This window comes from Coturnix japonica, chromosome 2 (assembly GCF_001577835.2).
Source record: "Coturnix japonica isolate 7356 chromosome 2, Coturnix japonica 2.1, whole genome shotgun sequence".
In the NCBI taxonomy this organism is placed as follows: Eukaryota; Metazoa; Chordata; class Aves; order Galliformes; family Phasianidae; genus Coturnix; species Coturnix japonica.
Window position 1 is genome coordinate 27036608 of NC_029517.1, and position 25391 is coordinate 27061998.

Sequence of the window (25391 nt, forward strand, 5' to 3'; positions counted from 1 at the left end):
CCAAGCATGAAACTCAATGACTTAGGTGCCAATGTTCTTGTTGACTCTTTGAACTAACAATCCACATGTATTATTTATGATTTACAGTGAAAGAAATGCATGGAAAAGTTATTAAGGATTGACTGACAACACTAATACTGACATGAGCTATTTTGACAGTCCTATGTTTGCTTTGCCACTGCATACAAACTTGAGTTTTGCTCAGACAAGATGACCTCTGCAACATCATATGGCAGATTTCATTAAGGATTTTATTTATTTATTTATTTATTTATCCAGTGTGTTCTGGAGCTTTGTACGTGGTGTCCAGGTTGAAATTTTAGCTATCTGGGAGATTTTAGCCTCACAGATGTTCTAATCTATTTTTAGGATAATTTTAAAGTTAATTTTCCATCTTGCTGCCATTATTCATCTAGAAATATGTATATATCACAGATAATCTATTTCTAGTACAAGGAAAATGCCAATTCTTTAGCATACTTGTGAAGATCTGAGAGAAATAAAGGAAGCTCTCTGCTTCCATCCACATTTATTGAGCAAATATGCATGTGAAGCGACCTTCTGGAGCCTGTACTGTGAGCACTGAGTGGGAGGATTAAGCTTTGATAGGAATCTGGAAAGGTCTGCCACATCTTCAGGATCTTTGGATGACAAAAACGCCTTCCATTGTGGTGCGTAAACTATAACAGCTCTGCAGCATGTAAACAAGAAGTTGACAGCAGAAGAGAAACGTGCTGTTAGTTTTTCCCTGGAAGATTATCTCCATGGATTGTTATCAGATGGTGCACTGTCAGTTTGATGTCATCTTAAGAAGAATAGTAAATTATGAGACAGAACACACGGACTTGTTCCGAAATCCCACAGTTCCACGCAAAGTGCTCCATGTCCTGCAGCTCACATCATCAGACTAAAAACACGCAGCAGGAACTTCCTACATTCAATACTGGGTAACCTTAGAGTAAAACTTCTAGCATAGGCAAAGTCTGAGTAAAGAAGCCTCAGGAATGAGAAACTGATTAATTCATTTTAAAACTGCTGTTACGATGCAAGAGCTTTCAAATTTGTCAGCGTAGTTCTGTATAGGCTGCTCAAATATTTGTTACAGCTAGATGTATCAATATATATATTACAGAAGATGAACAAGAATTTCTTAAAATAAAAATGAAATTGTATTTTAGTTTATGGATATACATGCAGGCAAATTTAGATGAACAAAAAGGGTTTACAGTATTGGAGACAAATGTCCTCTCAGCCAAGTTTATAGAAAGCAACAAATATATACTACCCTATATTGACTGGTATAAGACATTCAAAGTCCATTTCAGGAAGGAATGGACTTTTCCATGCTTACTTCACAGTCTCAGTTGATGTGCTGCTAAGAAAAAGAGTACGACTACAAGATCAATTATGAAATATCCTCATTCAGTACTATTACAAGCTGGAGTTAATTAAGTACAGTACCCATATTAAGGATTATTCTGTAGCTTACTTTGTATATCCTTTAAATATGTCAACACTGGTAATGGCAACACCCTTTTCTGTGATGGAATCACTTAAGTGCCAAAAATTTTTAACATGACAAATTTGAAAAAGAAAATGCCTACATAATAAGCTATCAAGACCTGGTAGATGTATGGTTGCTCTCTGGTTTTAAGAAACTTTGAATGAATTAGGAAGCAATTTCAGAATAAATAAATAAAAAATAATTAAATAGAATGGAATTTAAAAGAGAACTTGCATTCACTTCAGCTGAATTAAGAAAAGCACAAGCCCTTTTTCCTCCTTATCATATGCATGTATATACAAGTGCAAGCACACACCACGTGTAGAGTTACCCCATTGGTAGTCAGGGGTCATTTAACAGAATGAAAGCAGTTAAAATGAGTTTCCTCTATACCAGAATATGATATATTCCTGGGATGGTTCATTCTGATACATCAGGCTGAATTAATACCAAAATAAATCTCATGAGTTTAGCCAGTGAGATTCTGCTGTTATCTGCTGAATCATACCTGGATAACTAAACTGAACCTGAAATTCTCATTCCAAATGCACCTTTTCAAGGTCTTTGTCCCGCAAGGCTTTGGATAAAACATTATAAAACTGTGTTAATCTAGTGAATAAGCAAGATTACTTTAATTAGTACAACTGTCCCCAACTCTTAATTTTCTACTCTTGAAAGCATTTGTATAAAAATCATCCATTCCTTTTTTGAAACTGCAGCATTTATTAGAAAAAAAGTTCTAGGGGCATAACTAGCAAAATGGGCTGAAAACAAACGTCCTCCTGGTCCTACAGTGTGTTTCCTCCAGTAATATTTCAGGCCAGCAAATTTTCCATGCCTGCTGGAGCAACAGCAAACACCGCATAACTCTACTGGTTGCCAAAGGATATCTTTCCTGGGAAATGCCTTGCACTCAGGTGGCCCAAAGATAACTCTCCTTCTACAGGCTCTGCCCTAGCCTCATTTCTACCCCTTTGTCACACCCTCTGCCCTGAAACACTCTCCCTCTGACTTTCTGAGTAATTTGTAGCAGCCAAAAAAGAAAAACATAATTTTTTCTGCTGGTTACGTTCAATGTTATTAACAATATCTGATATTTAATAAATAGTAAATGTTTATTTTGCTAGTGTTAGAGATCTGATTGATAAAAGATGTCAAAGTTACCAATAAAGTCTTTCGGATAGTACTTTATTTCCTTTGATTTTGCAAGTTACAGAATTACAAAGTTTTATATGGAACCATCTCCTAGATACTTTATCCTAGCAATTATGGTTATATTTATATCTGAATGACTATTATTATTTCATATACAAGTACAACTTTAATTATATGTGGTGTGCAGCCTATCTCCATGACCACTCTGTTTTTAAAAATGTTTGTCTGCCTTTTCCCCAGTGTGGTTAGTGCTAGCTTTGGCTTAAGAGGCTGTCACAGTTGCGTACATGTTAGTCTGCAAGCACCAGCTTTCCATGTATATTCTCCAGTGCTGTCCTCTTGGACCTTCAAAAACAGACAGGAAACTCTTTGTTTCCATCAAACAGTTAAACATTTAACATCCATTTTTGTGTTCAGAGCTTCTACTAGATGCCTCTGCAAGACAAAATGATATTCCCTTCTGTCCATTATTGTTTTCTTGGCAAATCTACATACTGCTAAAACTGCTCCACTAAATCGAGTGTTCTTGTTCGCTTCATTCGTAGACCCCCAGGGCCAGATACTGGCTCCTGCTCAGGCACTATGAATAGCTTGTAAAATTGCACCTCAGATACCTGAGGATTGCCTTGTTCTTTCACCAACCTTATTCTTACCCTCCCTGCTGGATGTCATAGCTTGGGATCACATTACAACAGAAGTGACCTGGTAAGAATATGGTTACCATTTTCAGGGTACCACTTGAAGAGGATCTTTGTTGGCAGTTGTGACTGAAAGTAGCCCTGATGTTTGTTATTGTAGGAGTTAGCTGAGTCAGAAGCAGAAACAAGGTTAAAGATAGCACTAAGGGCACTTCAGGGTTTGCACCTTGTAAAGTATACTCTATGGAGCACCTTTTAAATTGGAAAAAATTGGATTTCTTCTAACTTCTATATTATAAATATATTGTGTTATATATATATAACACAAGGCATATTCATTCTGACAGGAGAAGTGGATACATTTCTGTATAATAACTAAACCAGTTTCTAAAAAAAAATGAACTATTAGTTTCAGTCATTTGCTCCTGATTCCGAGCATAGCAAATATAAAAATTTTCTATTAAAAACAATTGAATGTCTAAGAATACAATTTCTGAGTACTGTTAATTTTAAGACATAAGAACTAGATAAGTTAAGGTACTTAGATGTGTAGAAAATAAGAGGTTCTGACATCTATTTTGGATGTAGACCTTTTAGTGTTGTTCTGAGTTAGCTATCTGATCTCTATGAAAAATAAACAGAGGTTCCTAAGAAAGCTGTCCTTAACATGTATAACTGCAATCAACTAGCGCATGGAACAGAGTTCTGCTGAGAAATTGCTCATCAATAGGGATTGCACTCACCTATCTTCCTGGCAGCTTTTTTTCAAAGGTACATAGCTGGGAAATGCAAAGTATAATCACACAATAGCTGAGACTGGAACTGCCTCTGGAAGTCATCTGGCCAATAAGGCTGAAACTGGAATGTGCTGCTGCTCAGGTGCCTGGGCTACCAGCCTGATTGGTGGCTTCTGGTGCAATTGGGATTTGGGCAAACCAAGATCTCCCTTTCCACTGTTCCAGGGCAACAGTGCCCACAGCTTGCCACAGTCACTATGTGACGCCCCAGGGAAAAAAATCCCTAGCTTTATTTTATCTCCTTTTGTCATAGAAATAACAAAGGAATTCTGCTGTAGATGTTAAGTCTCAAGCTCTGAAGTAACCTACTGTGTTATGGTGATGTTTTGAATACTATTGTTGGAAAGGTTCAGGCAGCTGCGTAGTAGATACCCAAGCACGATGTAGTCCAAAGTTCTAATGCAGCACCATGCAGGAAAGAAACAACTGCATCACCAAAGGAAACAAGGCTACAATATGGGGATGTACACCTCTATTTGTTGGAAAATGAGTATCCAACTAGTCCTGTGGGGTCACAAAAGGCAGTGGAAAAAGAACAACACTTTTTCTCAGAATTTTGTTTAAGGTTCATCTAAATGGGTATATCTGCCCTATGTCTGTTATGTGAACTGAATTTGAACAGGATTCCTTTTGTTCCTTGCTCAAGTATGTACAGATTTTGGCATGTGTCTGTTTAGGCTTTACTATTTATCCTCAAATTTTACTAAAGGTAAGTTTATAATGACATAGACATGAATCCTGCTTCTAATGCTCATGTCTGTCAGTCAGTTTAATATTCTGTCTACATATAAAAGTGTCTGTATCCTGTTATAAATAAGGCTTTGTACAAAAATGCTTTGAATTCGTGTGTATTGGCTTCATTTTTGACATATTCCTCTGTGTTCATCTTTCTATCTTTAAAGCAAATTTTTGCCTTTCTGTCTACTGTCCTGATCTCACTGTCTGGTATTTAAAAGTTGCCCAATTAAATGAATTTATGTTCTGCTGTGCTAATACATGATGAGCTCATGAAAACTTGCAAAAAAGAAGAAATGTTTCATCAATTACTTGAAAGATTCTGCTAATACTGTGTGCTGACTAGTTTTCAGTGTTTATTAGACTTTCATTACATTATGTGCTCTATCCATAAGACATTGTTCTTATGCGAATACTGAACTTATTGTAATGTTATGAAAGTAAACAACTGAAGCAACAACAACAAGAAAACACCATATAAATGATCACAACAGTAATGGAAGTGTCCTGTGTGCTCATGGAGAACTGGAATAGCTAACTAACTTGAGATCTGATAGTAGAAAATTAGCTATCTACAACAAAACAATATTTCCAAATAATCTTGTCAAAATCCTGCCAGAGATAATCATTTTAGTTATATTGGTCTCTCTAGAGTGCTGATAAATTTAGGAATAATGATCTGTGGGCAGCTCTAATCCTTGCATGGTTTTTGTTTCAAACTCAAATACTGAGAAAATAAAATACAGGTAGCATGAAACTTTCTTTCCAGAAATGCTTTCTTCTCTGACTATTCTTTTCCATATTCATCTGTACATTCCTCTGCATAAACGTACTTTGTCTTTCCATAAATCTAGAAGAAATTTCTTTGTAGAATTCTTCTCTAAGTCATATTTTGTGTGAAAAAGAAATGCAAAAATCAACTGAGAGGCATCAATACTTTAGCTAAGATCATAAAGCTGGTTTGATTCTGAAGACTAATGCAATCCACAATGCCTTTCTTATTGATGCTGTGTTTGATCCCTAGACAATTTATCCTCCAGGAATGCTTGCCTAAATATGAACATATATCTTTATTCTGTCTTTAGTTTCTTTGCCTTTTTCTTCTTGAAGTGAGGATATCTAATTCAAAATAAGGCATGATACAAAATCCCACCAATTCTTTCAATGGTGACCAGCAGAACTACTCTTCACATATGTACTCTGTTTACACTGTAGTTAAAGTTTGTTGTTCTCTGATAGAAGTTTGTCCAGGGCTGCAAAAAATTGTTCAACTGGCTGCTTAGATTAATGAAATGATATAAAATAGCCTGTTAATAACTTTTTATAAAGCAATGCCAGTGAAGCTGCATTGGTAGATAATTGTGCAGAAATTCCTATGTGAGTGAAAGCTGAGAAATTATGTTCATTTCCTATTAGTAAAGGCTGAAACACTAACATTTAACTAGCTTAAGTATATCTAACTGTCCTGTTGTAATCTTGATTATTAGAATATAGAAATATTCCACCCTTTCCATTCCTTCCCCCCTGAAAATGTAGCGTTCAGACTTGTAGTGTTCCACATACACATAGCATTTGCACGAGACTGTTTGAAAATACAAGTTTGGCTGTAACAGTCATATGAAGATTTTTGCTTTTTATTTTGATATATGTGTGATCACTATTTTCATGTCAAAAATATAGCTGAATAGAAGAGACCAGCTATTTGGGGTAGCTGAAATAGAGGGCAATTTTGCTGAAGGTGTTACTCGAGTCTGTTGCAAAAGAAATTTAATAAGTCCTCCCTTTAATCTAATATGGCTACAGTGGCAAAAGGTTTCTTAATCATCACTGTTCCTAATGTTGCCCTTTGTGAAAGGCTCCCAAGTTTAATGTATAGAATGCAAAAATATGGGATATTCATTGCTGTTCTTTTTCTACTGTTAGGAATTGCATGTGTGTGAGTCTGAATGTATCATTTTGTCCGTATGGAATGTAGAGTCAACAAGGAATAATCTTTTAAAATATATACTTCTGCCTACTTTCAGTTTGAAGAGTCTCAATCTAGAGCAATGTAAGGTTATACATATTTATATCGATAATGAATTGTTTAGCTCTGCTTCCTTTTAAATCTGAGTTTTAGGCAGCAGATTTGATAATAACATCTTTCTGATCCTGTCTTTTCCTCAACTGTAGGTCATAATGTTTGTGTATATGTGTATGCTCGTGCGCATATTTATGCAAGCTTATATACCACTATTCTCACACGTATTATTTCTGGCACTACTGTGAAAGAGTTATTGAATAGAAAAAAAGTGCTCAAGAGCCACTAATAGATTTTAGTCCAGTCTGCCTGCTGCCCTGTTTTGCACTGAGTCAAGTATTTTTTTAAGCTGATAATTGAAAACCTATCTTGTTCTTACAGAATGGTTTTGCTGTTGTAAGGCCCCCAGGCCATCATGCTGAAGAATCAACAGCCATGTAAGTACCAGGGAATATTGCCCATCTTGGAGCACTAAGGTTACTGGCAATCACCTGTGTTGTGCATGTCTCTGTAGAACTGTAATTGTTAGCAGATGACTGAAAAGGCTTTCTAGGTACTCCCAGAAGCAGATTTATGGCCTTAGAGATCATATAGCATTTTTTAAAAAATGCTCTGAACATTATTTATAGCTGTTTTCCTGACTGATTTGCTTTCTTATTTCTGTTCTTCTCTATTCCACAGGGGGTTCTGCTTTTTTAATTCAATTGCAATTACTGCCAAATACTTGAGAGACAAGCTAAATATAGGCAAGATATTGATTGTAGATCTGGTATGTATTCTTGACAAGCATCACATTTTCTTTGCATTTAGATAAAAGATAATGAATTTGTATTTATATGTCAGATTTTCCTGCTTTTAATACCTACAAGTAATAAAGGTGTGCATTTCCTCTGATTTTGGGAAATCATTAAAGCCAGGATGGCAGTACTGAAACCATAAACATCTATGTTTCACTTTAATGGTGTTAACTGCAATTTAATGAGAAGAAGGCACAGATCAGGGCAACTTTTATGGTCCTTAAATGAATTGATACTTCCACTGTTAAAATAACCCTACAGAACCCAAGTTTACTTCTCCCTACAGAATACAAACTTTAAATAGTCTGATGTGCTTTGAGGAATGCCGTTGCTTTGGTAACAGAACTGGCCATTTCTCCCAGCTAGCAATGATTCAACTTGTTGTGTAAGCTCAATATTATTAAACAAATCAACAGGTCATTCCTTCTAAGAAGTTTGCAATTCATGTTTGCCAGTTTTTGATGGTTCCCTTAAGGAAAGCTATGTGATTAAAAATCCACTTCATAGGATTAGTCTTGTATTCTAATAGGAGGCATTCTTCCACAATGCTTAATAGTTTTAACAAATGGATTATTTAAATGCAGATGACATTTGGCATGTTGTCCATATTATTTTCATGAATAATGAATTGGAGTTCTGCCTTGCACTTAAAGGATCAGCCCAATGCACAGCCCAAGGAAAGTTGAATGCTGATTTATGAGCACCATTTTTGTTTTCTTACAGTTCATGAGGAGGTGTAATAGGGTGTCTGACAAAGCATAGACAGGAAATGAACCCTGGCATCAAAACCTAACCCGTTACATCTGCACTTAATTAATTTTTGCAGGTGATAAAAGATTTAAAGACAAAATATGTTAAAGGGTTTTTGAAGTGCAGAGCTTAATAGCCTAAATCTTGTTCATATCTGCACTCATAATTAAATCTTATTGTGAAGTCATGGCCTTACCATCTAGCACTTTTGTTCAGTTAAACATCCGTCCTGGTTGTTGAAGAGAGCCAGAGAACGGCAGTGTGAGAGAAAGAATAGCAAGGGAAAAAATGATTTGTAAAATAAGATATGGGTAAGTTAGATATTCTTAGGATGCTTTTTAAAATGTGTATCATCATTCTACTTAGGAACATATTTAAAAACTACTAGAAACCATTTGTGAAAAAATCTTTTTCACTCTGTATTGTATCCATTTGCTGACCTGAATCTTAGATTTTGTTGAGCTTTACTGCTATAAATGCCATCAAAAAATGAGCTCTGTGTTTATTATTGATTTTGAATATAAAAATACTCAAAGTTTAAGTTTTGTTAATGTTTCTAAGACTCTTTTTTTTTTTTTTTTTTTTTACTGTAAGTGTTACATTCACCTAGTCAAGAAAAGAAATCACTTCAATTTGACCTATGCAACCAATAAGCACATAGGAATTCAACTTCAATTTTGCAAAGCAAGGTTAAATGTGCAAATCATTACCTGTGCGAATGATTACCTGTGAGGTTTCTTATGCTTACTCAGAAAAGTAGATAGGGAATGTTCAGCCTCTCTGTCTCTATTCCATTGGCCAGAGTATCTCAGCTGGCGAAAAGGGAGAAATATATGGCTGACACAGATTACTTCATTCCTGGAGCAGCTGCAATCCAGTCCCTAGCCTGCTCCATGGTCAGTGCAATGATGCACAAAAATTCACATGGAAAATTTCTTATATGCATGAAAACTACGGATAATTCTCAATCCAAACTGAATGACTGGATAATGTTAATAGTGATGTTTCTGTGTCCACCAACAAAATTTGGGCATCTGAAAGAAATAACAGAATTGCAAATGTTAGATTTGAAATTACCCTATAGGGTTATGTTTTGATAGTGACTAGAACAGCAGGACCCCATGCTGCTTGGCAGCTATGCATGTTACCACAATTTAAATGTTAAAAAGTAATGTTCAATCTGACATAATAAACAGAATTCTAGTTAAAAATAGAGTATAATCTTCATGGTCACTATGTATTCACACAGAAATTCTTACATTTAAAATTTCCTTGTTTTCTACACAAAAATAAAAGGTCTCTCAGTCGTGTTTTCTTTCCTTATTTCACCCTTTGAATAAATCTTAATTTTTGAACTGACCTATGTATCCTGAACTCATTTGATCTACTAAGGGCAGAATTTGAACACATTTCCCAAGTGGTAACATCCATAGTCTTAAACAATGCATTCCTTTATCTAAACAGAGAAGCTGTTGCTCTTGAAAGCAGTAACCCTCAGTGGAATTAAAGTTTAGACAGAAAAGCTAGCCTTGAGATTTCAATACTAATAATAAAGCTCTGCCTGCCCATTTAATTTGTTTTCTTGTTGTTTGAAGACCATTATAGCAAGAATATATCCTAAGTATGCTTGGAAAAGGATTAATTAAAATCACAAAATTAATTACTTCTACATTTTTAAGCACGGTGTCTGCAGAAATATCTATATTGCCACCATTGCTCTTCAGATGCTTGTTGAATCCCTAGTCCCAATATCATCCATACCCATTTATATGCTAGCAAGAGCTGGGTCTGTGTTGCAGTAAACTGATTAATTCTGCCCCATATGAAAACTGGATGTGTATCTGGGATTACATCTGTGGCTACAAGCCACACTCGACTTCATTTGCCTACTAATACGATTCTGACTGCCTTCAACCCTCCAACACCATCACACCAATGTGTGCTGCCTTGCACCCCTAACACACAATTTTGCAGTGATTTCATCTTCATGTTTTTTTTCATGTAATTTCAGTTGGGAAAAAAAGTAATCATCACAGTGTTAGCCTCAGTAAGTCCTAGAGGAGACCAAGTCAAGATTAATGCAGTTCAGATGAGACTCAATTTATGCAGAGAGCTTTGAGCAGTGTGGGTGAGAACTGTGGGCTATATCAGTTGGCAAAGAGAACACTCAATGGGCAATTTTTGCTGTGCTCTTGGCTCTTTAGACTTAACTTAACTCTTAACTCTCAGGTATCCTATAGAAAATGTGACCATTGTTTCTCTGACGCTTAAATTTGTTTCAAACCTTATAGTGTTTCTAAAATACATAGTCTGAATGATAGCGTCATCATTCAAAGTGCTTTGTCTTGCCTTCAAATTCTGTCTTTATGTCAGAAATTTTAAATTGATCAACTAAAGGTGGAGAATGGACAATGTATATAATTTTTCAAAAATCCCAATAAAAAAAAATACAAAAAAAGTTTAGTTTTCCTTCACCAAAGAGTTTTCCACTTTTGCTGTAAAATTTTGTGTATCTGAACATACATTAAAGTAGTATAGCTGCAAAAACAGAATTTAAAAGTAAGAAAATTCCATATATTTTTCTTTATTATACAGATATGCAGCCAGATTTTTTTATTTTTTTTTTTTTTCAGTATTTTATTTAATGACAGAATTTCTTTTCTCTGGCATTCTATAATGTTCAAAGTATGGACACAGGCCAAGGTCACTCCTTGAGTGTGGAAGGCACCATCCTATCGGTCAGATAATTTAACAGCTAATGAGATCATATTCCTATGTCTTCAACTGTTGCCGTCACGATTTTGTAAAAGTGAAGTATGAAGCCCTTTCTGCATCTGGCAATTCTTTTGATGTGGATCTAACTGCTGAGGGACTGCTAACTGAACTGAATGTTTCAAGAAAGCCAATTTACTCAGCTGGTCACAGAGCCCTTGACCTCAATAGTGGAACTTGGCAAATCAATGAATACACTTATGTTTAGTGTTCTGTCAAGAATTGTGAAAAAGCTCTGTAAACCATAGATCCTTCTGCAAAATACTAGTTTGTAGTTTAAACATTAGTCTTTCTTCAGAGGCCAATGAGGCTAGTTAATTAAGCCTGAGGGGTTATGAACTGTTGGCAGTTAATAAGTCATAAAATTCCTCCATAAAACAGGATGCTAGATTCCATCATTGAGGCAAGGAGTACAAAGAGCTGGTGTATAAATATCTAATTGTACAAAAGGACTGGGATTTCTCAATGACTGCTCATCTGGAGTCTCCAGGGCATGCTCGCTATGGTTTCCTGATTTTTAGAAGCCAGTTTAAAAAATGAGTGCATTAAAGAGTAATTTGCCTGAAAGTTCAGGAAGTATGGGGTGGTGAAGGGAGGGGGAAAAAGAAAGACAAAAGAAGGGCAAGGGAGAGGGAGAGAAACGGAGAGAGAGGGTAAAAGAAAGCAGAACTGAGCTCTCCACACTGAGTTGGATGTTATTACATTTGTCATCTGTTTTCTTTCTCCTTTAGGATGTTCACCATGGCAACGGTACACAGCAGGCTTTTTACGCTGACCCCAGCATCCTGTATATTTCACTACATCGCTATGATGATGGGAACTTCTTCCCTGGCAGTGGAGCCCCAAATGAGGTTAGGTTTATTTCTTTAGAGTCCCATTTTTATTTGTATCTTTCAGGTAATTGCATTGCATGATTACCCCTAATTTTCTTGTCCTTCTCTGGTTCTTTAAATTACACCAGATTACCAAATTGTCCACTGGGAGCAGGGAACCAGTGAAGAACAAGTGCATAACCCAGAGCAGTCCTTGTCAAATAAGGCTGGCTGATCTGACATTTTGTTTGATGTTTGTTTCTAAAGCACACTTCAGATTTTTTTTATTTTTTTTCCCCTCCTTTCCCTCTCTTTCCCTCCTCTGTTTTCCTCCTTTTTACTTCTTTTTGGCATTTTCTTCCTATTTTTGCAGGTTGGAAGTGGCCCAGGTGAAGGTTTTAATATAAATATTGCTTGGACAGGTGGTTTGGATCCTCCCATGGGAGATGTTGAATATCTCACAGCATTCAGGTTGGTACATTTTCTTTTAAAGTTTGAAAACTGGTCGTACAACATATACACATGAATGACTGTAATTTTGAAAGACAGGAGAATGGTGAAACTCGTGGTGAAATTGTTTTAATACTGGTATCCTGGTATGTGAAATCTTAGTAAGATTAATAAATGGGTAGTTCAGTTGTAGTTGTCACTCACATAGAATTATAAAAATAATTTTTAAAAAAAATTAAAAAAAAAAGTCTAATGATTTGATCATTCATTTTATCATTATCATATTATGCCATTAAAATGATTTTGAGCTTCATAACTTCTTTATCTACAAAATTTAAGTGTAAGCAATGATACCAGAAAGAAGAAAAATACTGTACATTTGATTATGGTTATGTGGAAGTACAGCATGTACAAAGCACTATTAAGTATGGTCCAAACTTAGTGGTCCTTATTTGATTAAAATTTTCATCATGGTGCTCACAAATTTGGCCAACTGTCATTTTCTGTGAATTTCAGTGGAAATCTAGTTACTTAAAAGTGAAAATTGTGAAACGTCTCAATAAGAATTATAGGAAATGCTGCATGCAATGTTTCTCTTTGCTTTCAATAGTTCATTATAAATGAAATTTCATTCTCCCATAGGTAATTCATCATAATCTTTAGTCATATTTTCATGGGACTGGAGGAGATAGAACCACTTTGAAACATGCTCTGTTTGACTTTTGGTAGTCCTGTTTTACACAAGTTATTTCCTTTCACTTTTCAGCAGTTCAGTGGAAGGGTTTAGTGAGCACTCACCTCTCATGACTGGATAAATGACACATGTCTGAAAAGAAATTCCAATTAGTGAAAGCTGACATGCTGGAAAGGCAATGGGACAGCTTCCGTATCAGATCATGTCCAAGAATTTTAGTTTGAAGTAATGAATTTGCCTTATGAAGACTGAGTTATGTTCTTTACAAAATACATCACAAACAGTATAAAACACATTTTTTGTTTACTTTCTGAAGTACTCCTGTGTTGTCCATGTAATAATATGCCAAGGATCTGATAAACATGCCTGAATTGAAAGTCCCAGCCCTAGACACAGAAATGGCCCAGCACATTCACAGTGTCACACAATCATGGAAAAAAGAAAAAAAAAAGGCATTTGCCTTCACATAATATAAGCCTAAACAAATTAAAAATCCTCTATACCTCCTCTATACCTTGATGTTGCCTCAAGCTCTTTCCAAGACCTTTGTTAACTTCCAATGTATTATAATTCTTTGTTGAGAATTTATGGAACTGGGGACTGAATGGTTCTGATATTAGTATCTGATATTAATGTCTGATACGATCACCCCAGACTTCTTGGTCTAGATGCAATGTAAGCCAGTAATGACATAGGTAATGTGACCACGTTAGAGCTGTGGAGAATGATGGTCTAAGAAGACTCATATAAATGACTACAACTGAAAAAAAATCTTGTCAAACATGTTCTTTGCAGTTCTAGTAAAGGGCACACTCAAGAGCAGTTTGAAGCAGCTCATACTACTGTTAAACATTTCAGTCTGCAAATGTTTTGCCTTGAAAAATAACGCTATTCAGAAAAATAAAATCCATGTAGACTTCTACACAATGACTAATCATTAGCAGGCATACCACTCAAATAAGTGTTTAATTATATATTTTTAAAAGCAAATAAGTTCAATGTAAGGATTAAGTCCTCCATTAAAAGAAGTGCTGATTGTTCGAAATTTAATATATTTTAAAATTTATCAATAGTAAGTAATAATTATTATAACTAATTTCAAATTTAAATAATTTAAGATGCATCCAGTTCGTATTTTAATTCATGTGGGCAAGACTCACTGTTAAATAGTTAACTGCTATTTTTACTTTTATTTTTTCTAGAAATATGTGCTGTTGACTAATAACAATACATGCTGCTGTTTTCCATTTTTCCAAAAGTACTTGAACAACAAACAGGAAGTGTTTCCCTATGTCCTAATCTCCTTTTCACGCAAGCGCCATCTTTGTACCATCTGTTACACTTCATGGATTTTTATGACTACTATGGCATCAGTGAAGAAAAGAAATTCATAGCATGAATACAAATGTCTATAAATTATGTAGGATAAACCAGATAACCATGTTCTCTGGGTTTGCACTGAGTGGTAGGTAAATTTACAATTACTAATGATGAGCCAATCTTTTTCAAGGAATCTATCCCTGCTATAATCCAAAATACTATAAAAGGTGTAGCATGCATTATGAATTTGGCCAGGCCAGAATTATGAGACTATGGTCAGGAATTAAAACTCCACAGTGCAATCCTTTTGCCATAGGTAGGAAGGAAGGTAGAGTCTTGGAGAAAACCAGTAGGAAACTTAGCAAACAAGCCAGCAAGTCAGCTGTTGCTCAGGAGCTACAACAGGTCATTTAATATGGAATTATGCAGTAAAATTTGTAGTTAGGAAAATGAGCTTGTTATCTTTTTAATAAATTTATTTTAGAGACAGGATTATGCCGTTGTTCTTAAGCAAGAGATGGGGAAAGCATTGGATACCCTCATTTATGAGAAAAATGAAGAGACAAAATTGAGAGACTATCATCTCTTCGTATTTACTCCCGAGCAGGGAGAAAACCTATACAAGATTCAGTCCCTAGCAAATGCAGAACAGTGTGCTGTTAATGTTCCCTTCCAACGTTTCCTTCCTGATTGGACATCAGGAATTGTTCTTAGGGAATATACTTCTAGAACTGTACAAGCATTTATACACACACACACATACACACATATACAAGTAGCTGAGTAGGTGTAATTTTCAGCTGCATAAATGACTACATAGATCTATTTGGATCAAATCCTGTTGTGACTTAATGAGATTTCACTTCATTGTCTTCCTCCAAACTATCCTAGAATAAAAAAATACAACTGTGTAAAAATTCAAGACAGTTGGAGATGAATTAGAACTGTACCACAGAGTAAGTACTTCAGCAGAATGTGGTGACTTCTGTGGGACACAAGTAGGAAACTGGACACTGGTTTGAGTTTGCCATTTAGTTGGCTGTGCTACATGGAGAGTCTTTCTTGTGTTTTTAAACTAATTTTTTTTTTTTTTTTAAGTGTAAAATCAAATTTAAATGGTTTTAGACATGTTAAAGATTTTATTTATAAAGTTGGGTTTAATTCCATTTATGTTAAGTTTCAAGTAAGAAAATGTATATACTCATGTTAACTACAAGTAGTAGAAAATGTAGGAGGCAGAAGTTTCTATAGAACCAAATAGGAGTGCATTATTTCATTTTGCCAGAAAAGTTTTGTTTGATGTTTAGCATAGTTAAGCAACTGTTGCTGTTTACTAAGATGATTCTACGCTTTAGTTTATGGGAATGTAATCCACACTGTTATGCCAGCAGCTGTAGAAAAGAACAAGAGGGATGGTCAGATACTCATATTCAAATAATTGCTTTCTTAAGCTACACATTATACCAGGTGCTTTCAGTGAAGGAGACAGAACGTCTGTGTTGTATGCACACATATGTACATGTATGCACTCAGAATTTACAGATGACAGAAGAAATCTGTTTGTGTAGAGCAAAATATAGCAGATGCAGGAGGAAACAGAAACAAATGTGAGAGCTGAGAAGAGTGAAGGAGAAGCAAGAGACAGAAGGAAACTGAGTGTGCCTTCCAACTGCTTTGTACTGTTTTTATTCAACAAAGGAGTTGTAAATTTAGTTTAACCAGCCAGTATGCTCTGGCTGTTTTGCTCTGCTCCAGAGTAGCGTAAAACAGCCACAGCATATCAGTGAACCTGGCCATAAAAGCTTACATAAAATGAAATGTGTGTGTTTCTTGGAATTGTTAGAAATAGCTCATTACAATATTATATCTGAGGTTGATTTTTAGCAGTCATGTGTATGATTTTAATACAGTGAGCAAATTCAAAAGACATGAGTGGCACTATGGTGGAGTTAGGAATGAACTTATATATCAGTGGTTTAATTGTAAATGCAACACAAAATTTGTAAGTAATTCAAAATAATTAAAAGAAAAAAATTAAAAGAAAAAGAGAGAGAGAATTCAAGATCAAAGTTGTATTTGAAACCAATTATGTTGAAGCATACAAATAAAAGAAAATAAGGGTACACAAAAAATCTTCACTCCCTTTTGGAGAAATTATTTCAGTAGAAAATAAATATATTTTAAAATCACGCTGATAAAAAGTATCTAAAAATGTTCATTTTAATCTAGTCATCTTGCAGGGCATAATTATAATTATTTGAGAATAATATGGATGTATTATGACCTTTTTTAGGTCTTAGTTTTGTATTTCCTGATCCGGTGATGTTTTCTTTTGATATTTTCTGTGAAAAATATTGTAAATCCATTTTTGTTTTATTTCAAAAATGTTCCCCTTACTAACTCAGTTTCTGAATATATACAGTTGTTTGGCTTTAGTTGATTTTTTTCTTACTTTTAATGATACAAATTCATATAAACACTCCAAAAGGAAACTCAAAGAAATACTGGTGTGTTTTACCTATACTGTTTCATATAGGTATAGATAGTAGACATTTGTATACATTAATTTTCCCATAACTTTGCTTTTATAAATTTTTGTTTGCCACAGAATTGGATATAACAACTTTAATCAGTTTTGTATATGTGTTAAGATTCTGTATTCATTTAATCCTTTGGTGCTGAGTATCCTGGCTTTATATTTGTGTGCCTGAAAAGAAAATTTCCTTTTTTATCTCAATCTCTGATCTTCCAATTTCATTAACAATACACGAGTTTGAGTACCATGTGAGTAGATGAAGTGTACACTCTTGCCCATGCATATTTATTATTTAAACGTTTGGATTCCCCTTGTCACAATCCTTATTTTTATTCTCTCAAAAGTCAGCATTTATTGTTTTTTCAATCTCTTAATATTTAGAAATATATCTAGTTTTTTTATGCTCATCTCTGAAACTCTCATCTCTGAAATTCTCTAGAAGTAAGCTTAATGTACCACATGAGGGCGAACCATCGATTTATATTATTTTGAATATTGTTATGGCTTTTTTTGACACCACCCCTCTGAAATATACTTTGACTCTGAACAGAAACCCTGGTTTCTTAAAAGCAAAACAAAAGAATGTGCGAGTCAAAAATGAGCATTTTTCCTAGCTGTATCTAGCTTTATTTAGAGTGAGTCATAGAACAATGGTATATTACTATAAAGTTCAATGAATTCCACAAAGTACAATTTTGAGACAATAATTCTAAATATTCGTAGCTTAATGCTGCCATTTCTATGACTACAATGTCCAGAGGCTGCTGACAAGGTTATATTATGGTCTAAAAGTTATGTTAAGACTCAATTTCTCTTTCTAGAACTTTTAATGAAAAGAGATCAATACAAAAAAAATATGGGAAAGGAAACAAACAAACAAACAAACAAACAAAAAAAGTTAGCTGCTCAGTCTCTTGAGTCATAAGAGAATCAGAAGTACCAAAAACCAAGATCTTCAGAATCTTAATCTACTGTGTTATCAGAAATTTCCATTGGCAATCGTCTCAGACTAGCAAAATGCCATGTTTATCTTAACTAATGGAAATAAAAGTTTTATCCCTCAATATTTTCTTTTATAGTAACTGGCAAGAATTACACCAAAAACTGTTATCTCTTGTCTATTTGTGGGCATCATGGGTTCAACACTTCATAAAGAGAAAGTTAGAATCTCTGGGTCATATGTGCAAGAGGCAGGTAACGATTTACCCAAATGATCTTTGTTAATGAAAAGTGATAATTGTCCCTAATCCTGAAATCTCATGTTTATAGTACTACTTTATGCAGAAAAATATAGATGAACAGTTTTGGAAGTGTATTTAATGGCATATGTATGTAGGTGTATAGTTTGCAGTCATCCACTGCATTCTACATGGTTTTAAGTTAGAATTACAATCAATTTATGAGTTTGTCAGCTTCTACTAAGTATTGTTATAAAATGAGCATACAAATCACAGTTCTTTCTTTTCCATTATGCCACAGAAAATGTCTGAGCAGTATTCAAAGACAGGTATATGAAATGCCTAAAAATACAACTTCCTGAGCAGTTCCATTTGAATAACTTGGGAAAAGGTTGAAGATTTTTGGAATATTATTTTTAAAATCTGCTTAGAATATAAATTCCATGCGTAAATATCCAGTAGTCATTTGGATCAGTGGCACTGGAAAAGCTCTTCATTTGACTTTTTGGCAGGAATATTGTTAAATTTTAATGCTGTCTTTATCTGGACAAAGGTTCTGAGCATGTAGATTAGTATTGTATTAGTGTTTGCTAGCATTGGTATTGGTTTTGGTATTGGTAGTATTAGTTCTAGTGTAAGCACTGATTGAGACTCCCTAGGATATTGAGAAGCAAAGTTAAAAGCACTTGAAACTCTAGCATAAATAGCTTCTCAACATTTTGTTATACTTCAGAGGTCACTATAAAACTAATCCTGGCAATGCTGTTTATACCCTGCAACCCTTTGTTCTTCCTCCTTCTTTATTTTTATTTGGAAAATCTAACTTCTTCTCACCAAACTACCCTAAATTTTCATCTTTACTGTAGCAGGATTTTAAAACTACGCATGATGCTCATTTCATGCACTGGAACCAGAGAAATGAAACCTTTCATTATAGAAATTAATTAGTGTCAGCTTACTTTTCTACAGATGCACAGCTCCTTTTATTGACATGGCAGAAAAGGGGGTGGAGGAGAAAGGATAATAAAATATGGCATGTGTCAAGTTTATGTGGTTCAGGTTAAAAACTTTTTGATTAAAACCTAAGCTGTACATGGTCTGTAGTTTAAAAGTACAAAAAGGTATCTGAGCTCTTCTGCAGTAGAAATGTTTTCCAGTTTTTGTCAGGTTTGAAAGGTGAAATAATAAAGGTACATTGATAAAGAATTGTCACATGTTTTGATGAAAATATGAGAAATGCCACTAAAAACATCTTGGAAGAAATTAAAAAGCTGAGAGAGAAGATATTTCTACTCTAACAGTCAAAATATCTGTGGTATTTAAAATAGAGATAAATCTTAGGTCTGAATTCAAAGTCCTACAGCAACACTGAGCAATTGTGTAGATGTCCAGCCTCAATTTAAATTTTGTTGCTTTATAATAACTTTTGAGAACTACACTATAGCCTATAAAAAATATCCACATGTTCTCTGCTGGAACAGCTCCAGACTATAACAGAACCACTAGATTGCACCCTGGTGCTTTATGTATTGTTTAATTGTTTTCCTTTGGTGGGTATTTTTATTAAAAGCCCATTATCCAGAATCAGACAGAAGTGTTGTTACAAGAACAGCAGAAACAGAGGCCTTTCAGCTACACAGTTCTTATTCATGCCTTCTTTAGCCAGCTTAGCTAATGAGACCTCCACTATTCTTCTTTTAGTACTTCAAGAAAAAGAAACCAGAGTTTTTATTTTCCTCCTTTCAAACATAAGTTGGATTGCAAAGAAGTATTGTGAGGTTGTGTGCATGCTCACACACCTGGTGTGTCTGTATAAGCTTGTGTAGATACTTCTGGGATATGTCTGTGCTTATAGATGTTCACATACTTTTGTATCAGTAACTCCTTGGAGATATTTTTAAAGTCTAATGATTCTGTGTACTTATGCTACTTTTTGTCTGTAAAGAAATTGAATTAAGGGAACAAGTCTTTTTCATTAAATAATAATAATAATAATAATAATGTAAATACAAAAAAAAAAAAATCACAACACATATTCTAGTGTGTAAAGCTCCAGTAATTCCAAAGAAAAATAGAAAATTCTAGCAAGACACAGACTTTGGAATCCTGAGTTATGCTGAGTAGCACATGGCTCAGTGCTGCAAGATCTTAAGAGGTTTCATGTTACTGGGTGTTGTCAGAGCCCCAGTTCGGAGTATGTTATTACTTTTTAAAATGGGTTCTTAATCTAGCAAAAGAGATGTTTAAAACTATGAAAACACATATATCTCAAAAATAGATATCTAATGAAAAAGTTCAGGGAGGTCTATGGCTCATGATTATGTGGTATTAGCGCTGCTTGGGCCACCAGTAATCCCATTAAATCAATACAGCTTCATGAAGAGTAGATTGTTACTCAGAGTGATGGAATCTATCAGACTTCAAACTCCAACAAGTATTATAAGAAGCTCATTCATGGAGTAATTTACCGTGTTTGGTGTATGTTTATATATTTTTTAAGGAAAGTGAAGCCTTTGTCCTGTCATCAAAAATACTTAATTTTGGGTCTTCTAGGGTCCACTTTGCACACCAGCATTAATTAATTAATGGCTAATATGTAATGTTGCTTATACTCAGTAGTAACTTCTTGCAAGAGTCATCATTCTAAGTTTGTGAAACCAAAGGCTGTTCACCAATAAATGTGACAGGATCCTAGATAATTTGACTACACTTAGCACAATTGAATAATTATATCTTTTAAATTATATGTGAAAACTCTTATGATTTATCATAGCTTGAAAAATCAAACAACAACACGCTTTTAAATTTTATCTGACTTGTGTGTTTGCATACCAATGTCTTTCTAGTCATACTATATTGGGTGTCCAAATAAAGTTACCAAAATTCTAAAGGTATCAAAAATTCTGAAAAAATTAAACTGAAAAGATTAAAGTGCATTCACTATAACTGGGCTGAAAACAACTATGCCTTGAGGAAGGCATAGCTGGGGAAGCTGCTCAGTATTTTTAATATGTCATGCTACAGTGTACATTGATGTCAGTTAATGTAAAATAGAGGACTGAAAGGAAGAGGAAGCTTATTTGGTCCTTTTGTCCTCATCAATAAATCCACTAGTCTTTGCAGCTTTCTCTCTCCTGTGCTGGGTGTGGTGTGAATTATTAAGCAGAGCTGACTAAAGACAGCAGTTCCAGTAAGTAGCAACTGTCCATGGTTTTGACATGCAATTTTCTTTTACACTGGAACAAAACCAAAACCATTTGAAAACTTCTAAGAAAACAGCTAAGTGTGAGTTTCAAACCCTTTCATGACTGTGTTCATCTCTAGCCTCACAGTGAGGACATCACTCTAGGAAGCAACAAACTCTAAGTGAAAAAAACTTATCCCTAAATTATTAAAAACAATTTTTCTTCCTATTTACGTTTCCACAATTTATCACCCACCCATTTTCTCTTCCCTTATTCATCTATTTAAATTTGAATTCCTCTCATAAGAGGATGTTGTCACTAGTGATACAATCACATTTCACTGAAAAGTAGTCATGCTAAGCTCTCTGTCACCTTCTCCTTTCTCCATCTCTGTCTTCAAAAACACTGAGTGTACAGATTGCTGTTTGTCCTGAAGTTCTGTTCTAGACCTTCTTCAGAGAAGAATCTCAGCCTTCCTTTCCTCTAAAACAGTGATGTATTTCCTACATATGAACAGTTGCTGAGTCTGTATACAGCTAAGTTCTCCAGAATATGTAGTCAGGAGCCACTTATTTACACATAAAGTGTGTATAGACAGTAGGCATCTTTTTGTTGTTTCTTTGCAGTCTAATACAATGAGGTTATTGTACATGACAGTGGTTCCAGTGTAATGTACTAATATAAATATGTAATTATTAAGAATAACAGCAAGACTTAAGGAGTTAAAAGATTGATTTGGGAGATGTTTTTGATTGGCAGATGTTTTTGATTGGTAGAAATAAGAAGGAAAGTTGGCTGTTCCTCTCTGCATCACATTGCATGAGAGGTACACACCCTCAGCACTGGGGATGATGGCTGAATATGGCACATGGGGCCATGCAAGCTGGTGGAGTCCCTGGGACCAAAGCTGGCATTATCCATTCAAGCCCTCAGGTCTAATGAAGAAAGGGTGCCTTCCTAGGATTTGAAAGGGAGAAATGAAGGAATTGAGTCCTCCAGACCCAATGAAAGATGTGCAGTTCTTTGTTTTCTATGTGAATGAACCGATTTTATCTGTAACACTGTAATGTGGTCCTGTATTCTGGAACTGTTCTTGTGTGAAATGTATGAGAGTATGGATATGCTACTGGTAGGATTCAGTTTTTCTCCAGATGGGCTTTGGAAGTATGATCCTCCCCCTGTTCATCTAACTCAAAAACACACATATCACTAAGTATCACTCCTGCAGTGTCCATGATTTCATTAAGCCCAAGAGCACGCATATCTTGTTGACATCTGGGGAAACATGATGATTATCAACAAAATGTAGAGGTTGTTGTACACTGCATCACTTCAAACACAATGAGGTTATTAAGGCTAGAATGTAGAATGTCATTTGCAGAATTTAAGCAAGATATAAGAGCTTCCTAAGTTTCTATAGTGGTTTCTATAAGTTTTATAGTTTTATTCCAGCACTATTCTTTGACAATCTAAATAAATTACTGCATGTATTGGACCTCTGAGGCTTGGGGCAAAGAATGGAAAAATTATTTACAAAAGCTTGAAAATATTTAATCACTAGAGGCAGGGGGCAACTGTGTTTTAATTAGCAGTTCCTCAGGCTATTGGCTGGCTGGAGGCTTTCTCAAACAACCACACAAACGCACTGAATAGCTGTTTGCCAGCCTTAGGGTCAGGCCTGAGATGAAACAGATAAGATAATTGGCTCTAATGAAATCCAGAAGGCCTTGGCTTTCTTGTTTGAGCTTGGATTTGAAAAGTGCGTGTGGAAGTGAGGCTTAATTCAAACCAGTCCTGAACTAGGCCCATTTTTCAGTGACTTTGATATTGTTTGAAGTTCTGAAAGTGTTCGCCACACCACTAGCCTGCTGGGCTGGGCCTCCCCGGTCACCTTAATTACTGAGCTTTATTGCTGACTTTACTACACAGGAAAGGAGCCATTATATGTTCCATCAACATCAGCTCTCCTCAGATTGGAGGAAAGGGCAGGGTGAAAGGCCACTGTAGGAAGGCAAAAACTTCACTTTGAGGTAGTCAGATCATTTACCCGTGTTAAATTTCACTGTGCTATGTGCGTACATTCCTCAAAACACAGAAGCCCAATTTCCATTTTTTTTTAGCAAGTGATTACTTTTCAAAACATTTTGTTTGTGTCTGATTAGCAGGAGGGGACATTTATTCTTAGAGGTGGAAAAGAAGGCAAATTTTAACAAACGCCTAATTAATCATCACAGAGGAAAGAAATCTAGTTAAAATCTGTAATAAAGAGAAATTGTTCTTAATGCTTCTTTGAAGTGGGAATAAGTGAGGAAACCCCTACAGTGTGTTTGCAGACCTGACACCCTACAGAACCTACTTCTTGTAACTAGCCTGATATCTTGAGGGTAACTTGTAATGTGCTCTGCAACAATAGAAGGGCGCCTGTGAAATACTGTAATGGCAAGCAACAGTCGAGGTATTTTAGCAATGTTAGTTCTAAGTTATTCTCTTCATGATAATTACTTTCAGAGTTTGGTCCTAATCTCTTTAGCTGCTCCAGCTGGTGGTGCTGCTGGAAAAAAAAAAAAAAAAAGAAGAAGAAGAAGAAGAAGAAGCACTCATGTGCATGAATGAATTTTTGGATCTGGACACTCTGTAGTGGGAGAGATATCTGTTGGGCTTCAAGAGCCAGTGTCCAAGGCCATGGAAGTTCCCTGGAAGTTCTGCAGTTGGACAACGAAGAACAGATACCACAAATGCTTACACATGTGGTTGAATGTATTTACATATTAATTCCATGCTCCTTACTCAGTTGGGCTACTAATCTCAGTACAGCTACGCATGTGCATTAATGTTCACAGGATTGGGCCTCCCAACACTAATTGGCCAGTTTGCACCTGATCCCATATTACCTATATTAATATATAGTAAAAGAAATACTGATTAATGTTACTTGCTGGTGGGAATGAGATAAAGACGCACAAACTGTATTTCCATGAGCTTGGGAGGGAAAATCAGAAAAGACCAAAAAAATCAGTTTTGTTGCTGTCTACTCTTTGAGCTTTTTTTCTTTTTTCTTTTCTTTTTTTTTTTTTTTTTTTCATTTCCTTGTTCACTTGTTTGTTTCTTTGTTCTGTTTGTGGTGTGGTTTTTTGGTTGTTTTTTTGGGGGTTTTTTTTTTTTTGATAGTTGTTTTTTAAGGAGCTAATAGTTCTGCTTTTCTTAATAGTTTGAATGTGTCTTCATTAAAATTAGAAAAGCCACAAAGATGCTTTCTGTAGAGTATACAGCCCTTTCCTTAAGGCAGCAGTTTCACAGAGACTTCTATAATTTGAGATAGTTATACCTTCTGTTATTTTATAAGTAATATCTGTGCTATAGTGCAGATCTTACACCTGTATGGCAGAAGATTTTTTAACACAAAGGATTCCTGGTTAAGAAGCCTGAAGGTTTCTTGTTTTTCTTCCCTTTCATATGCCCTGTCATTTNTAGTAGAATGGCAAATTGGCTATTGTTAAAGAAAAGCAGCAGGTTTTATTTGTCAGTATTTTGTGAAATTTTAACCTGTTAAACTCATAGCCACATCACAGTGAGTTAGTTATATGTATATTGACACACATTTTATTAGCACTAGGCTAAGACAAAATACCTTTTGAAATAACCCTAATTCATTACAATTATCAGAAAACAATGATTTCCCTTCTAATATAAATGGTTGTTTTGTGAGAAAACAGTAGTGTAGGTGTCATTGCATGAGAGTTCCTGTGAACAGTATTTCCCAATGGATAGATGTTCTGCTCTTTAACAGTAGATTTTGTTCTCAAAAAAATAGATGTTGTTATCAAAAATGAAAACTTCCTTCTTGATGCTTCTTAAGAGACAATGTGCTATCTGAAACTCTTAACAAAACTACATAGAAAATTTGCTGTTTTGAGAAATTAAGATCTTTTTATTTTTTTAAACAGAAAAAGCATGGCAGTGAAGGGCAATGATGTACCACTGAGAAGGTGTAAAGTATAAGTCTTCCGTGTCTAAGTGTACTTTCAACTATATTTCCCACATTTTGTGG

The 25391-nt window shown here is 35.1% G+C and overlaps 1 protein-coding gene across 7 annotated transcripts in view; it reads left to right on the forward strand.

Moving 5' to 3' along the window:
• Nucleotides 1-25391, forward strand: part of HDAC9 (histone deacetylase 9) — a 440456-nt gene that overhangs the window by 332808 nt on the left and 82257 nt on the right. For all 7 annotated transcript variants that reach the window (XM_015853723.2, XM_015853724.2, XM_015853726.2 and 4 more), the window contains 4 exons: nt 7231-7286; nt 7531-7618; nt 11900-12019; nt 12354-12451. In XM_015853723.2, the coding sequence (XP_015709209.1) occupies nt 7231-7286; nt 7531-7618; nt 11900-12019; nt 12354-12451 (362 nt within the window). The remainder of the gene's footprint in view (nt 1-7230; nt 7287-7530; nt 7619-11899; nt 12020-12353; nt 12452-25391) is intronic.